This window comes from Vipera berus (genome assembly GCF_964194415.1).
Source record: "Vipera berus genome assembly, chromosome: 10".
In the NCBI taxonomy this organism is placed as follows: domain Eukaryota; kingdom Metazoa; phylum Chordata; class Lepidosauria; order Squamata; family Viperidae; genus Vipera; species Vipera berus.
The window spans coordinates 19,332,801-19,350,395 of NC_138213.1; the positions used below are offsets into that span (position 1 = coordinate 19,332,801).

General features: G+C 42.5%; 1 protein-coding gene across 2 annotated transcripts in view; it reads left to right on the plus strand.

Annotated features, from left to right (window-relative positions):
- The first annotated feature begins 343 nt into the window (after window positions 1-343).
- Window positions 344-17,595, plus strand: part of GLG1 (golgi glycoprotein 1) — an 82,073-nt gene continuing 64,821 nt past the window's right edge. For both annotated transcript variants that reach the window (XM_081335601.1, XM_081335600.1), the window contains exon 1: window positions 344-773. In XM_081335601.1, the coding sequence (XP_081191727.1) occupies window positions 363-773 (411 nt within the window). In that variant the 5' untranslated portion in view covers window positions 344-362. The remainder of the gene's footprint in view (window positions 774-17,595) is intronic.

Here is a 17,595-nt window from a genome sequence, read left to right on the forward strand (position 1 = left end):
TAAAGGACGGCTTGACGCAACCTGCAGCCAGAGAGCTGGTAGAATGCAACCGATCTTTGCTGTTCCATGAACGATCAGGCGGGCCCGTCCGCGGGCTTTGTTATCTCAAGCAGGCGACGGTAAAACGTTGCCCTGACGGCTCACAAACAAGAGGAGGCGGCGGCGCCGCCAGGCGGGAGAAACCTCTTCGCGGCCGCCGCGGTTGCCCCGGCGACGGGAGGCGGCGCGCCCCGCCCTCTCGAAACGGCCGGCTCCGTCCCCGTGGCGTCGCCGCCGCCGCCGCGCACGCAGGACGCGGGGGCGTGTCTCTGTCGCGGCGTCGCGGTGGGCGGGGCCGCCCGAGCCAAGGAGTCGCATCCAAGATGGCGCCGTGCGGACGTGTCGGGGCCCGGGGCCGCCGCGGGCCCGGCCCTCTGCTCTTCCTCCTCCTCCTCCTCCTCCTCCTCCTCTCGCTCGTGGCCCTCCAGCCGGCGCGGGCACAGCCGGCCGGGGCAGCCGCCGCCGCCGCCGCCTTCCCGCCGCAGGGGCAGCCCGGCGTGGGGGCCCAGCCGCAGGGGGGGCAGCAGCAGCAGCAGCAGCAGGCGCCTCAGCTCGGGCCGGCCGTGGGCGGCGGCGGCGGCGGCGGCGGGCGGGTGTCCCGCGCTGGCTCCCCCGGCGGCGGCTGGAAGCTGGCGGAAGAGCCGGCGTGCCGCGAAGACGTGATGCGCGTCTGCCCCAAGCACAGCTGGGCCAACAACCTGGCCGTCCTCGAGTGCCTGCAGGACGTGCGCGAGGTCAGTGGGAGGCGCGGGACCCCCGAGCGGGCGGCAGGCCCGCAGCCCTTTCTTCCGGGGCGGGGGTGGAGCGACCCCCCCCCCCGGCTGTTTTTGAGGCGGGCTTGGCGGCCGCGGATCATGGGAGCTCGCTAGGCCAGGGGTCGGCAACCTTGGCTCTTTTATGACTCGCGGACTTCAACTCCCAGAATTCCCGAGCCAGCTATGCTGGCTCGGGAATTCTGGGAGTTGAAGTCCGCGAGTCATAAAAGAGCCAAGGTTGCCGACCCCTGCGCTAGGCTAACAGGCAGGCAGGATGGGACTCGGCAGGCGTTCCTTAGGCGTCCTGGCCGTGCCTTATGGTCCCTCCCTTGGCTGCTTCGGGCATCCTTGGTGTCCGCGCATTATGGGACCCGGCGGGATCCCGAGGGTGGGTGGAACCGGGCGTGGGGGTCAAAAGCGGTTCCCAGGCGCGGTTATGGGTCCTGCTGCCGGCTTCCTCTGGATTTGAGGCTTCCCGGGTTGGCCTGCAGCCCCCCCGGGGAGGGGGTGCATTTGGGTATAGGGGTCCCCCTCCCGGGGCTGGCTGGGCCGGATCTAGCCCCGCAGAGGTAGAGCCGGGATCCCACCCGGGAGGCTTGGCCTGGGCTGGTGTGGTCTTAAGGGCTCCAGGGAAGAAGGTGCTTTCCTCTTTGGTTGTCCCAAAGACCCAATGCTGACCCAATCGGGTTGGTGCAACTGGCCTAAGAAACGCTTGTGGATTTTAATCAGAACTTCTGGAAGTTCGTGCAAGCAGCAGTAGGAGCGAGAATGGTTCCCACCTTCCTGATGAATTACAATAAGGCCCCACTATCCCACTGCCAATAAAGAGAGAGAAAAAGTTGGATTTTATAAAGGACTACACAATTGGATTTCGGCATTTAAAATCACTGTTTTTATTAGAAATAATTTCTAAAGGAACATGAATAAATATATTTCAGCTGCGCAGATTAAATGGAAAGATTTGTTTGGAGGTTTCCTAATGCTCTGAGAAATGATTATGGCTAACTTTCAGCCTTTCAAAGTTCTTTGGAATAGAATTGCTTAAGATTTTTATTCTTATAAATCCTTATATTCTTGTAGCGTCCATTCCTATGGATGCAAAGTATGGCAATTTGTGAAATGGGCAAGCAAAGAATGAGCCAAGCTTGATAGGTTTTACTGGAGAAAGCTGAGATCTGTGCATGATTTTGCTGTCTTGCTTTGTTGCTTTTTTTAATACTTGAATAACTTCAAAACTGTTGGGCTGGGTGAAGTCAGTAAGATGGTACTTTTAATAATAAAGTCTCAGTGAAAAGATTGTAATTGATCCTTTTACTGAGTGTAAGAATGGGAAGACATGTTTAGCTTATAAGATGGAGGCTTCCCACCTCCCCCCTTCTCAATTTTTGAAAGAAGTGAAGACATTCTGTGGACCAAGATACCATGTTCTGCTTAAAGGACCCAGATTGTTGGGGGCAATAAGCTGACTTTGTAATAATGCCGCTTGGGGGTGGGACCGAAAGCCCTAATAAGCAGGCATATACATAGAATGAAGGCTATTGCTAAGCACATTGATTTGTTTTAAATTGTAAGCTGCCCTGAGTCTTCGGAGAAGGGCGGGATATAAATGGGATTTTAAAAAAAGGACACTACCTGATCACATAAAATCCTGGGTTTCGTTAAGCAGGAGAAAATGTCTTTGTTACGTTGGGGTTACTTTCAGGGATCACAATCACAAAATGGGCAGCATCTTATTGTAAGTTCAGGTGAGATGGTGCTGCCTGTAAGTATTTGCAATAGCCTGATTAACACACAACACCACATAACTTAGTTTCCTTTTGAATTATGACATGGATAATCATCCTAGGAACAAAATTAAGGCTTACAGACAGGTTTTTAACTTAGTGTGAACTAGACCAGTTGTTTCTAAATTCTAGATTCTGACCTGGAATTGTTTTTTTCCCCCTGTTTATTCTCTTGGAAAATTGTCTAATACTAGCAGTTACCTTACTGTGCTGACAACTTTTATCTGCACTGACCACTGGTTTCCTTTCATTGCTTTTGTAGGAAAGTGTGCTAATCTACAGTGACCAAACAACAGAAGCCTTTTTTTCCTAACACATTTGATTAAAAAGGCTTATTACAAAAGCTTAGCACCTTTTAGTTAAAATTGTTAGTCAGAAAAGGTGTTTTCAGTTTCCTCCTGATTTCTTCTCATTCTAAAACCATGAATATGAAAACCATAGAGAGGGGATTTCTGAAATCACGAACTGTTTCACTTTCTGGCTAAACTAAGGCAAAGGAAGCAAAAGGGACGTGAAAGGAGTTGCTAGTTACTGAGGAAATCAATGAGAATATCTTGTGCTTGCAGACAGCTAGCTAGCTCCCCTGATGTCCATCAGACTGCCTGCCTTCCCAGATTTTAATATAGTTGTTGGGTTTTCGAATTTAAAGCAGAGAGTCATCTAAAGTAATTTCCCATAAAACACCAGCTTCGGTCATATCTTTATTTTGAAAATGCCTCAAAGGGTCCTTAGAACATAAAACGGAGCTGTGCCCGAGGGCATCGTTTGGAAGGGCTCCCTCTCCAGAGAATGAACAGTGGTAGAGGGAGGTTGGTAGACAGCATCTCCGAAGGCTAGAAAGATGAGGACCAGTTCACTGATTGGTAAATGGTGGTTTGGTGGTTGGTCCCACACACCGTGGGGGCTCTCTTGTGAATTGTCCGAAAGCGTCAGTGTCTTAGACTTCCCAATGATCCCCTCACCTCTATAACTTGCAATGTAAGGCTCAATTAGTATTTCTACTGCCCTTGCTCTTGGTGCTTGCAGTTGCTACTAGAGGAGCCGGGAAAACTATTTTTCACCCCGTGCACCCAAAGAAGTGAAAATCCTTATGTTAAGTACAGCACCTGCTCTGAAGTCAGTTCCACCCTGCACTGGGACGAATTGCACTCTAGATTGTTCTCCGTTTGTTCAAACAATAGATCTTAGTGAGCTTGTAGTGAATAATAATATTTATTTTTAGTGTGAATGACAGTGATAAGAGCCAGTGGATGGTGTGTTTTCTAGATTGTGGGCGTTGCTTTAGATTTTTAGTTTACAATTTGTAGAGAGTTCTTTCAATAGTTTCAAAAGAACAGCATTATGTTTTAGATGTACTGTCATTTAACTGCAATCTTAATACATCATACAAGGAAGAATATTGCAGAAGGTCATAGCAAATAAGGGATGCTATAAGACAGTAATGGTGGAGGGTATAAGGTTTCCTTCCTTGGGCAGAGGGTTGGACTAGAAGACCTCCAAGGTACCTTCTAGCCTTAGGATTCTGTGGTAATAAGAGAAACATGTGCTCAGACTGCTTGCATCTTTTATGGCAGCAGTGACTTCTTGAGGTTTTCTAGTTTTACATTTAGTTTTCTAGATATTATGCTTCCATGTAAACCATGAACTGCACAGACATGTCAGCTTAAGATATTTCTTAAGCTTTGAATTTTTTTTTTTTTTTGCTTTCTTATTGTCGGAAAGAAAGTTTAGAGGGAAGTTGAATGGTTAGGGAATTGATTGCACTGAATTTCAGGGAATAGATTCTGGGGTGAGCAATTGTGTAACTCTTTTGTGACCTGGAATTCTTTATGAAATACCCCGTCTCCTGTACTGTGTATTTTAGAATATTGTAATAGCTGGCAAGTTTGTTCTTCTAGAGTTAAAACCAGCAACAAAACTCGCAAGTGCCATTGGAGTACTGCATCGGTTGTATTATAGTTTTCTGTGATTGATTCTTGAATCCCTGGAGATCTTTTGGAGATGCTTCCTCCTTCCTATAGTGTACAGAGAGATGTATCTGTGGGGTATATGTAAAAAAAAAATCAAGATGGTGCCATCTCAGTGCAGTCAAAGCTCTGCCTAGTTTTTATGTACATTGCGAACAAGTGGCTGAGCTTCGATTACATCATCCACGGCCACCAACTTGACATTTTTTTTACCATATTCTATGGACACTCGTGCTGCCTGTATTTATCGGAAACAAAGTTTTAAGATAACAAGGTGGCAGCATCAAGTGAATTTTGATGATTTTGATGAAGAATAATTAGTGGACTTTCTTAATACTTGGTGGAAGACAAGACTATCTGGTTAGACGGGGAAGTTCAACATTCAGAAAGAAGCCGGGAGACGCTACCTCTTTAAAGACATCGTCTTTAACAAGTTGAAATGGGTTCAGTCCTTCAAAGTGCTTCTGATTAGGATTTAACATGAAATGTGCTTCATGTAAGAAATCGTACACGTAATGACAGTTTTGTGAGCTGAAGAGAGAGATTTGTCATTCTACCGCTGAAGCCCCAGAGAATGGAAGAGCGTTCATTCTTAATGTTGGTCTTTCCAGCATTTTGTAACACTTAATCCACCTGTCCGTGAGTTGCAACTGCCAGATATGCTGGACAACAACTCCTAAAGTCTCTTGCTGTTAAATGGGGATCAGTAGAAATCTTTTCACAAGAGAGGGATACCGAATAACAGAGCTAGAAGGGACTATGCAGGTCTTCTAGTTCCAGTGCTTTTCAACCTGTGGTGTGCGTACCACCGGTGGTACTTTGGCACCTGGCAGGTGGTACGCTTACGACGGGTTGAAAAGCACTGTAAAAAAAAAGGTATAAAAAAGGTGAAAAAGTGTAGCGGGGGGATGAGCTGAAGCAGCGGCAATGCCGCACAGGCCTCTGGGACAGTCAGCAGGAGCTACGATGCTGCAGGGGCTCTGCTGAGCTCCCAGGATCGCTGTGGAGCTCCAGCTGATTGGCGCTTCCGGAAGGCATCAGCTGCAGCTACACTGAAGGGAAAAGAAACTGAGGGAAGTCAGCTCCCCAGAGAAGGAAATATTAAAAGGGCAGAAAAATATATTTCCTAAAAAGAAATTGAAGAACCAGGAAAGCATGCTGAGTTTTCTTAATAGTTTCAGGTCTCATTCACACACACCACCCCCACCCACCACCCCAAAGCAGAAAAGCTGTTCTAATACAGAGTTTCCCAACCTTGGCAATGTTAAGACAACTGGACTTCAACTCCCAGAATTCTGGGAGATGAAGTCCAGCCGTGTAAACATTGCCAAGGTTGGAAAACCCTGTTCTAATAGACATGCAAATGTGAGCCATCGAGTAGGTAGGAGCCAGGAGCTTAGGTAGAGAAAGACAAAGATATACCCACAACCAGCAAGATTCCTAGAAGGGCACACCTGGACCCAGGACAGTATACATGACACAGGAAGTAGCCTCACAGGAACAGGAAATAACTCCAAACAATAGAGTCTAAGGGGTATAAAAACCCACTCCCCACATGTGGCCAGGCCTTTTTTCTGTTGGATCCATCTTTGTGTCTGGCTTTCCTCTGCAATAAACTACAACCGTCTTCCCAAAGCAGTTGCCATGTTTATTCCCTGCTTGGATGAACCATGATGAAGACTTTTCTTCCAACAAAATGAAGAGAAAAGAAACGGATGAGAGGAAAGGATATAAAAGAAGCTTTTGGAGGGAAAGGGAGGGGAAAAACGGGGAAAGAGAAGGGACGGAGAAGGACAGAAGAGGATAGAGCAGTGCAAAGATTAATGTCGAAGAAGCAAACACAAGTTTCCCGTTAAAAGTGTGGTAAGTGGGTGTACAGATAGTCCTCAACCTACAACCACAGTTGAGCCCAAAATTTATGTTGCTAACTTGAGAAAGTTGTTAAATGAGTTTTATCCCATTTTATGACTTTCCTTGCCATATTGGTTAAGTGAATCACTGCGGTTGTTAAATTAATAACACAGTTCTTAAGTAAATCTGGTTTCCCCATGGACTTTGCTTGTCAAAAGGTGGCAAAAGGGGGTCACTTGACCCTGGGACACGGCAACCGTCATAAGTATGAATCAGTTGTCAAGCATCCGAATGTAAATCACGTGACCCTGGGGATGCTGCAACGTTCTTAAGTGTGAAAAATGGTCAGAAGTCACTTTTTTCCATTGCCGTAGTAACTTTGAATGGTCACTAAGTGAACAGTTGTCAGTTGAGGACTACCTGTACTTTTATCACTTTTTTCCTTTTTTTGGTTAAGTTTTTGACACCTTGGACTTGAATATTGCCATATCCTAAAAGTGGTACAAACTCTGAAAAGGTTGAAAAGCCCTGTTCAACCCCCTGCTTTGTGTCAGTTCCACGTCTTTTGGCTTCTTACAAGGTGCTCAAGAAAGGATTATGAAAAATCTGAAAAAGTTTAAATGCTCTAGTCTAGTCTATCTCATTACATGGTATAAACCTCAGACATTAAAATAAAATATATTTGTTTCATCTCCACACGAGGTTGGATCTAGATTGAGCCCTGCCTAAATTAAATCCTCTGAAATAATTTGGCATTACATTAATTGTGGAATTATCGCTTATTGATTTAACACTCTATTCAACCTGTATGCTGCATGAACTGAACAACTACATGACTCGCAACAATCAGACATTAAAAATTGCCAATAAAATCAATATAAATAAAAGATGGCAAGCAAGAGGAAGCAAGTGGTCTCTCTCCCTTGCCAAAGGACCAGGGAAAGGGCCAGATCTTACAGCCCATTGGATCAACAGCAGGGTGAAAGCCAACTGGATTTGGGGGCAGGGGGGACCTTATTCCAGAGGGCAGGCACCAAAGTGCAGTTCGGGGCTCCCGATAGATGACATAGTTTAATTGAAGGAATCTGAAGCACAGTGACTGCAGGATTGAATTGACGCAGCATATGCTAGTGGAGATGTTAAGGAACCTGGCCTTATGCCATGTAGTGCTCTGTGGGTAACAACACCTTGAATTGCACCTCGTCCAGTGCAGCTTCTCGATCAGTTGAAGCTTCTGGGTGGCCTCAGGGACAGCCCTGGGTAGAGTTCTAAGGGTGAAAATCAGCCAAGCCCAGAGATTTATTTATGTCATAAATCATTGTGATTTATGAATTTTGAAACCAACCCAAGGCCTTTGTTTTAAAATTTCCCCCTTCTGCTTCCCCCCCCCCAAGTAGGACTCAAGTTATATGTTAACATGGTTTTAAGAATATATTTGTTGGAATTATCTTGTACCTTTTTTTTAAAAAAAGTTTATTATATAATAGTTTTTAATCTTTTTTTCATATAATATACAAAATAATTTTTATTGAAATTCAGAAATTAGCTGGAAATAATTAACCTTATTAAATGAATGAATGAAATGAAAATTCTCACTGGATGTTTATAAGGTTATGCATACATATTTCTGTTCCTTTCACTTTCCGTGCCCCATGTTTTTGGTTGTTGCAAGCTTAGGCATTAAAACATTTTCCGTGGTTCTGAAAACTTCCAGAGGTATTATATCGCTGTGCAGGAAGGAATCGATCCATTTAGATCAGGTATCCAACTGCCGGTCCGCGGGCCGGACGCATCACGACGAAACTGTGCTCACCCCATTGCCAGCACTTGGGGAAAAAGCTCCGATACGTCATGTGATGTCACGTGACATCGCAAGTTTGACATGCCTGATTTAGATGGTCTTAAGTTGGTGGGATGTTTTGGATAAAAGCATAAAACGTGGCTTTGATTTCTTACTTGCCTGGATACAGTATTTACTTTTTTTTTGTACAGATAGGATTCAGTATCATACACAGTAACACATGTTACTCCCAGATTCCTCTGCTTTTAATCTCAGGCCATAGTTTATCATTTTCTGTCTTTTTCCTCCAAGTTTAGAAGATGGCATTGGCACTCTCAAATTCTGATCGATAAAAGCACTGCCTAAATGGTTCAATTTTTACGGCTTCTGGTCTTGTCGCTCATGCTGTGATCAGTTTTGTTTGTAATATTTGTGAAGCAGCCGTAGATTAAATTAACCTTTAGTCTTGCAGGCAAAACAGGCAAAGGTTGGAGTCACCATTTGAATAATAACAGAAGTTTGGCTTTCTTGAATCTGCAGTTATGAATGAGGAAAAGCAGCAAGATTTAGAGACAGCCACTTTCCCTGCCTCCAACTATAGAAGAGGCCACCTGGTTCCTTAAGCCTGTTTTCCCAGCACACAATTAGGAATATCTAGACTATGTCTTCTGGGGGGTGAGGATAACCCCAGCTCTTAATTCCTTTCCAGTTCAATAAATCTCAAGTTGGTTTGAATCAAGCATGTAAACACCGAATTACAGGGAGGGCAGAATTATTAGGCAAATGAGTATTTTGACCACATCATCCTCTTTATGCATGTTGTCTTACTCCAAGCTGTATAGGCTCGAAAGCCTACTACCAATTAAGCATATTAGGTGATGTGCATCTCTGTAATGAGAAGGGGTGTGGTCTAATGACATCAACACCCTGTATCAGGTGTGCATAATTATTAGGCAACTTCCTTTCCTTTGGCAAAATGGGTCAAAAGAAGGACTCGACAGGCTCAGAAAAGTCAAAAATAGTGAGATATCTTGCAGAGGGATGCAGCACTCTTAAAATTGCAAAGCTTCTGAAGCGTGATCATCGAACAATCAAGCGTTTCATTCAAAATAGTCAACAGGGTCGCAAGAAGCGTGTGGAGAAACCAAGGCGCAAAATAACTGCCCATGAACTGAGAAAAGTCAAGCGTGCAGCTGCCAAGATGCCACTTGCCACCAGTTTGGCCATATTTCAGAGCTGCAACATCACTGGAGTGCCCAAAAGCACAAGGTGTGCAATACTCAGAGACATGGCCAAGGTAAGAAAGGCTGAAAGACGACCACCACTGAACAAGAGACACAAGCTGAAACGTCAAGACTGGGCCAAGAAATATCTCAAGACTGATTTTTCTAAGGTTTTATGGACTGATGAAATGAGAGTGAGTCTTGATGGGCCAGATGGATGGGCCCGTGGCTGGATTGGTAAAGGGCAGAGAGCTCCAGTCCGACTCAGACGCCAGCAAGGTGGAGGTGGAGTACTGGTTTGGGCTGGTATCATCAAAGATGAGCTTGTGGGGCCTTTTCGGGTTGAGGATGGAGTCAAGCTCAACTCCCAGTCCTACTGCCAGTTTCTGGAAGACACCTTCTTCAAGCAGTGGTACAGGAAGAAGTCTGCATCCTTCAAGAAAAACATGATTTTCATGCAGGACAATGCTCCATCACACGCGTCCAAGTACTCCACAGCGTGGCTGGCAAGAAAGGGTATAAAAGAAGGAAATCTAATGACATGGCCTCCTTGTTCACCTGATCTGAACCCCATTGAGAACCTGTGGTCCATCATCAAATGTGAGATTTACAAGGAGGGAAAACAGTACACCTCTCTGAACAGTGTCTGGGAGGCTGTGGTTGCTGCTGCACGCAATGTTGATGGTGAACAGATCAAAACACTGACAGAATCCATGGATGGCAGGCTTTTGAGTGTCCTTGCAAAGAAAGGTGGCTATATTGGTCACTGATTTGTTTTTGTTATGTTTTTGAATGTCAGAAATGTATATTTGTGAATGTTGAGATGTTATATTGGTTTCACTAGTAAAAATAAATAATTGAAATGGGTATATATTTGTTTTTTGTTAAGTTGCCTAATAATTATGCACAGTAATAGTCACCTGCACACACAGATATCCCCCTAAAATAGCTATAACTAAAAACAAACTAAAAACTACTTCCAAAAATATTCAGCTTTGATATTAATGAGTTTTTTGGGTTCTTTGAGAACATGGTTGTTGTTCAATAATAAAATTAATCCTCAAAAATACAACTTGCCTAATAATTCTGCACTCCCTGTAGATCACTATGTTCCCTGCAGAGTACTGTTTGTAAAAATGCTCATTTTTTAAAACCCTTTTCTCTAAATAAGTAAAATGATTTTTTTAAAATGTGTAAAGGTCTATCAGCCCTTCAAACTATTGTTTAGCTGGCATATAGTCCTTGATTGCGGCTTGTGTGGTTCTGGCAGGCTTTAAAGTTTAAGTTGAACTTGCCAGGATAAATAGCTAACTGAAAGACTGAAATGCCAAGTAACAAGGAAATGCAGGGAAACTAAAATAACAGGGAAGCATACAGAGCTTTAGCCTAAGCAAAATCCCAATGCAAGCTGAGAGATCAGAATAGATTTAGATTTTAGATTTTATTAGATTTATATACTGCCCTTTCCCGAAGGACTCAGGGCGGTTTACAGGACATTTTAAAATCATACCAATACAAAATACAAAGTTAAAAGACAAATAAAAGATTAAATTATCCCTGAAAATAAAACCCAGTTAAATTTCTCAGCCTGGGCCGGAGAGCTCAAAGAGCCAGGTCTTCAGGTCCCGGCGGAATGAACGTAGGTCAGGGGCAGTCCTGAGCTCCACGGGCAGCTGGTTCCAGAGGGCAGGCGCACCCACAGAAAAGGCCCTCTCCCTGGGTGTTATCCGCCGGCAATCTTTTACCGCCGGCACCCTGAGAAGACCCTCCCTCTGTGAGCGCACTGGACGAAGGGAACTTGATGCTGGCAGCAGGTGTTCCCTCAAATATCCCGGACCCAAGCCATTTAGGGCTTTATAGGTCATTACCAGCACTTTGAATCTCACCCGGAGGGCAGCCGGAAGCCAATGCAGCTCACGGAGTAGAGGTGTTACATGGGCGTATCGGGAAACTCCCATCACAACTCGTGCGGCCGCATTCTGCACCAGTTGAAGCCTCCGAGTGGTCCTCAAGAATAGAAAGGCTCAGATCCTTTGTTTAATAAATAAAAATACCAAGTTTTCCGTTACTATACTAGGTAAGGTTAATAAGTCCAGTTTTTGTGAAGACGAAAATGAAAAATGCAGATTGACATAGTGGAGTACAAATAGTTCTTGACTGATGACTGATCATTTAGTGGCCATTTGAAGTTACGACAGTCCCTCTCCCCACCGTGGTCTCCCTTCCCTTCGCTCCCTCTGAGGACCCAGTATGAGTGCATGTTGGGTACTCAGCAACCTGCCTGCATTTTCCACTGTTTGCAGCATCCTGCTGTCACATGACTGTTTTACAACTTTTTTTGCTGATTTCTGGTAAAAATGGCCCATAGCAAACAATGGATTTGCTTTACAACTGCAGCATTCGCTTTACAACCGGTGCAAAAAAGGTCATAAAATTGGGATGGTCACATGGGTGACTCATGACTGCTACAATTTAACTTATGATTGTAATGGGCAGGCTCCTTTATGGGTGTGAGTTGAGGACTACCTCTATTTGTTAACTTTGTATCCCCCCCCCTTTTTAAGAGCTGAAGACAAGTTTAGTATGGAATTCTTTTTTATCTACACAACAGCCGCTCTTATCCCATATCGAGTGTGCATGATGTAGCAGGGAACTAGAACTCAGTCTCCCAGTTTCTAGTTCAATATTTGAACCACACCACCATGCTGAAGGGAGTGACATGAAGATAGATTTCAATTTGAGTCTCTCTCTCGTCCTAATCCAACAATTAATAAAGACACAATAAGAACTGGACTTCAGGTCTTGTGCAGTAGTGCAGCAGCCAAGGGATTTCGGGGCTCTGTGCCCTCTGGCTGAATTTCTTCCTGTTAGGGGACCCTGCATGTTCCAGAAGCCGCCCCGAAGAGGCGGCAAAGAAGGAAGGAAGTCCCGCGGACCATGGAGAGATGGTGGTCGACCCAATCAGTCCAGGAGAAGCCTTCCAGAAACCAACAGGAGAAAGGCTAGCCTAACATCAAAGTCTAACCCAAGCTACAAGCAACCAAAGTCAAAGAGCACTATTTTAAGCTGATTGTAAACAGCGCGTTTGAATCTGGGTAAGATCATTGATTTTCTCTATCCTACTTATTAACTTTCCTGGAAAAAAAAATTCCCAAGAAGCAAAAAATCTCCAAACATAAAGGAGGGGGATTTTTGTCCCACCCTTTTACTAATGGAAGTGGTGAATTAAACCTTTTATGGAGGACCAAAACATACAGAAATGAAATGAATATAAAACCTAAATATGGATAAATTTGGAATTGTTGAATGGTTAAGATTCTCATTTTAAAGGCAATTTTCTATTTTGATAATTTAAAAAATAAACCAGTGCTGACATCTAGTGGTGGATAAAGCTGTGGCTTTTATACAGGTCTTGACAAAATCTGGAAAAAACTAATCTGTGCTTGTGACCTTCAAAGCTATAACAATAGAGAACGTGACAAAAATACACAATTTGGGTTGCAGACAAAGAGAGGATTATAAACTTCAGGAAATCTTTTTGGATTATATCTACTAAACTGTGACTCTAAAGCTATTTGCAAAGAAAATAAAACTTCGATTCTTGACCACTATGGAAAATCAGAGACTTGCAGAAAGAACTTATCAAGGAAAAATAAATACCTTTCAAGTGGAGACATATGAGATGCTGCAACCAATTCAAACAACAATGACTTCAAACCACAAAGAAATCCAAAATAACTTTGAAAACATAAACCAATTCATCTCCAATTTAACTTTACAACAAAAAAATCCCCAGGAAATAACAATAGAGAAGGAGCAGATAAAACAGATAACCGAACACAAAGTCGAGGATAGAGACTCAAAGATGGAACTTAACACAACTAAGAAGTATGATTTAACCCAAGTGGAGAAAAATTTACAAGAAATATTGGTTTTGGAAAAGGCAACTTATACTTTAAGACCACAAGACAAATTTGAGGATAAAAAAAAGACTGGTCAAAATGGATTACAGAGATATCAGGAACACCACTAGAATTGGAGAGACAAAAATTGATAAGAGATACAGAGAAAAAAAGAAAGAAAAAGATTTTCAACAAACATGAAAGAGCAAATGCCTCTTACAAAGATATTGTACTTGACTTATTTTTTACATTTACAGTGACACCTACAAGAATATGGAAAGATTCTTTGATTCAGCAGAATATATTGATTAAAGATATTGGGCAAAAGAAGGCCAAAGTGAAAATTAAGAAAATAGATGATGGGACTTATCAGAGAGAATATTTAAAAAAGAAACAGCTGTTTGAATATAGTTAAAGTAATAGAAAGATTTTGGATATGAATTTTACTTTAGGAGGGAGGAGTCCCTCAAATAACATAGTACTCTCTCCTCTTTTCTTATCTTATTTCTTGATATGAGTAATATAAAAGAATGGCTTATATATAAGGATATTTGTAGATATTGTAGATATTTAAATGTGATTGATTTTAAGAAAATTACAATGGATTTAAAAAAAAGTTTTGAATAAAAGTTAAAAGACCAGATGACTAGATTTATTAAATGAAATATTTAAAGATTAAGTATATTGTTAATTATGGTAAAAAAAGAATGGAAAATTTTTGGAAATAAATATGTATTAGCTGAGAGGAAACATGGACTTTCAGTAGTATACTATCTTTTTATCCCTCTTTACTCTTGTTCTTTTTTTTTCTTCTTTTAGTCTTATTTATTCCTTAAGTAAGGTAAAAGGTATGGGATGATTTACACGAGGAAAAAATAGAATCAAATATTTAAATGTAATTAACTTTGAGAAAATCTTAACCAGTAAGAATGTTTTGAACATTGTGGGAAAAACAAATGTAAATAAGAACTGTAAACGGGATCTATGATGAGGCAACCAGAATGACTAGATAGAAAAGAAATATTGTATTGATGTGATTATTTGCGGAAATATTAGAAAAAAATTATATTGTTATCTATCAAAACAATAAGAATTGTATTAACAAGGTTGGTAAAAGAGAACATTATGGGAAGAAGAGGGAATCGAGTAAAGCTATTATGTGGATTATAGATTATACAAACCAATTGTTAGCTAATGTTTTTTAAATGTAAACCCAGTCAACACACTGTTTACCGAATATTAAGGTGACCATGTTAAAAAATTAATAAAATATATTATAAAGAAAGAAAACAATGAGAACATATAGCCAGTGTGTTTCAAGTGGTATATTTCCCATAAATTTTATGTTTTAGGATATTTGTTGAAGCCTTTCCTATTGATTTGCTCCAACCATTTGGATATTTGTTATATTCATCTATAATTATCTTAGTGGGTCTTATTTCCCAGACGGGTATAGGATTTGTTTGTATTACCAGATAGGAACTAAATAGATGGACATTAAAAGGGAATGTATATGAAATGTCTAGACAAAAATATTTCATACTAGTTCACATTTAGATTTGACTTTGCACTAGTAGGCAAACCCAGATGTCAATTCCAGCCAGTGTAGCTGGTGGCAGAGGATACGGGGTTTTACTTGAAAACATCTGGAGGACTCCCCAGTGTCTAACTCCGGCTAAGAAGAAAGCACACTGTATCACTGATAAATTTTTAGGAGATGGGCTGTTGATGAGAATTGAGTCTGTAAGTCTTCATTTGATCTTAGATCAATAAACATGCTGAGCCTGAAGGCTGTTTGTGTAATTTATAGCTGTGCAGGTGTGAATACAATGCAGGACTGTTAAGGATGCTTCCTTTCCTCCAAGGGAACCAGCCTAATGAAACATAAGTTCTGAAGAGGTTCCACTGTCCTCCCTCTGTTGGGAAGAGGAGAAGCATTGGTGTAGAATGAAAAGGGCTTTCTCTGCTGCATTTGGTCTTCTGTTTTGTGCCGCAGAGACAGACAAGATTTCTGGATGAGCTCTTCTCACAGAAATGTTCTTATTTCAAAGCATTACTGACCTAATGAGGGAGTTAACTGTTGATCGCAGATGCATAAACATTAACCTAATGAAAATAATAAAGATGTTAACCTGATGTGAAGCAACGATAGGAACTTAGAAAAGTATTTATTGCATTTGTGCTGTCTGTTTATCCAGTGATCTCTTTCCTGCTTTACAGCTTGTCTTTCAACAACCCTCATTCAACCCTAAGATTTGAAGATTGACCATTAGCTGTGGTCTTCCTACACATGGAAGGAGCATTAATAATAATAAAAAGTGTCTATCAGAGGGAAAAAGTTCTAGGAGGGAAAGCAAAATTGGGACCAGTAGCAATATTCCCTGATGTGGGATATATATTTATATTTATATTTATTTGATTTATATACCGCCCTTCTCCCGAAGGACTCAGGGCGGTGTACAGGGCAATAAATATCAAAAATACAAGGTACAAAAGTTAAAAGAAAATTAAATAATTATGCCCAATGCAATAGATAATTAAAATCAATATTAAAACCCCAAACCCATCAGACCAGGCCAGCTTGTTCGAATAAATAAGTTTTCAGATCACAGCAGAAGGAGTGAAAGTCGGGAGCCATCCGGAGCTCAACCGGTAAGCGGTTCCAAAGGTCTGGCGCGCCCACAGAGAACGCCCTCCCCCTGGGGGTCACCAGTCGACATTCTCTGATCGGAGGCACCCTGAGGAGGCCCTCTCTGTGGGAGGGCACTGGACGAAGGGAAGTTGACACCGGCAGCAGGTGCTCCCGTAGGTAATCCGGACCCATGCCATGTAGGGCTTTATAGGTCATCACCAGCACCTTGAATCTCACCCGGAGGGCAACTGGAAGCCAATGCAGCTCACGGAGCAGAGGTGTAACATGGGAGTATCGGGAGACCCCCAACACAACTCGTGCGGCTGCATTCTGCACCAGCTGAAGCCTCCGAGTGGTCCTCAAGGGCAGTCCCATGTAGAGAGCATTGCAGTAGTCTAAACGAGAGGTCACGAGCGCATGAGTGACTGTACGCAAGGCATCCCGGTCCAGATAGGGCCGCAACTGGTGCACCAGGTGAACCTGGGCAAAGGCCCCCCTAGTCACAGCTCCTATATGATCTTCTAAGGAGAGCTGTGAATCTAGGAGGACACCCAAGATATCCCCAGATGTTCTCAGAGTTGGGACACAACAGTTTTGTGTCTACAAAAGCTCTCTGTGTGTGTGCCTTAAACCAATCTTTACATATCAAACTTATACTTTCAGCTGTGTAGAGAGTTTAGAAAATCCTTGCATGAGTCCCCATTGTTCTTGTAGAGCTGATATTTTGTTTATTTGTTGTACAAAGAGTGCTGGTTCAAAATGGTTTGTGGGTTTATTTGCTTTTTTTTAAAAAAAAATTGGCTTTCTTGTGCACTTTGTAATCAGACAGACATTATCGTTTACTGTCTGCCTGGAAATTGCACTGAGCAGATGGCACCTGGAGTTCTTCAGCAATATCACTAGAATAGTTTCAGTCATTAAGCAGTTAGTACAGCTGTTTAGCTCATTAGTTAAGGCTCATTAATAAGTACTTCCCAATAAAAATGTGGTAAACAGGTAGTTACCTATTTCCAACAGAGCCTGAACAAGATGTATGCAGTCCTGCTGGAGCTGTCAGATCTCAAACCAAGATGGCCGAGGCTTCCCCCTCTCTCTTTTTTTTTTTTTAGAGAAACTCAGTTAAGCAGATCATCTCTACCTCTGCATTTTTGTAACCAGAGTGCAATAAATAGCTGCTGTGATGAGTCATGCTTATGTTTTAACTGCGGAGCCTTGAGTGCTTGAGCAGTTTTATTCCAAGCTAGCTTCAGCGCTTCCATTACATTTGCATATTTGGTTTTTGAATACCTGTCTTAGAAAGGCCATTCAGTGAATCAGCCTTGCAGTGCAGGGGTGTCCCCCTTTCCTTCCTAGACCTGGTAGGGGAGGCAAGCACTAAGATCAGAGAGTCTGACACTTTGAGGAAATAGAATGCAAGTAAAGGTTGAGGTCATCTTTGTTTAACTACAGAAAGATACTGGCATCATGCATGCATGCATATATATGTACATGTTCTGTGTTCTGTAACTATCGTGCTATTCCCTTTTTGGGGTAGGCGAAGTGCAAAAAAGCTGTCTGAAATAATAAGCAAACTAACCTTAAGAAAAAGATGGGCTGCTAAATCTAGTTTACATCAATGTTATTAACTGTACATACCTTCCTATCTTTGCAACCCATCCATGC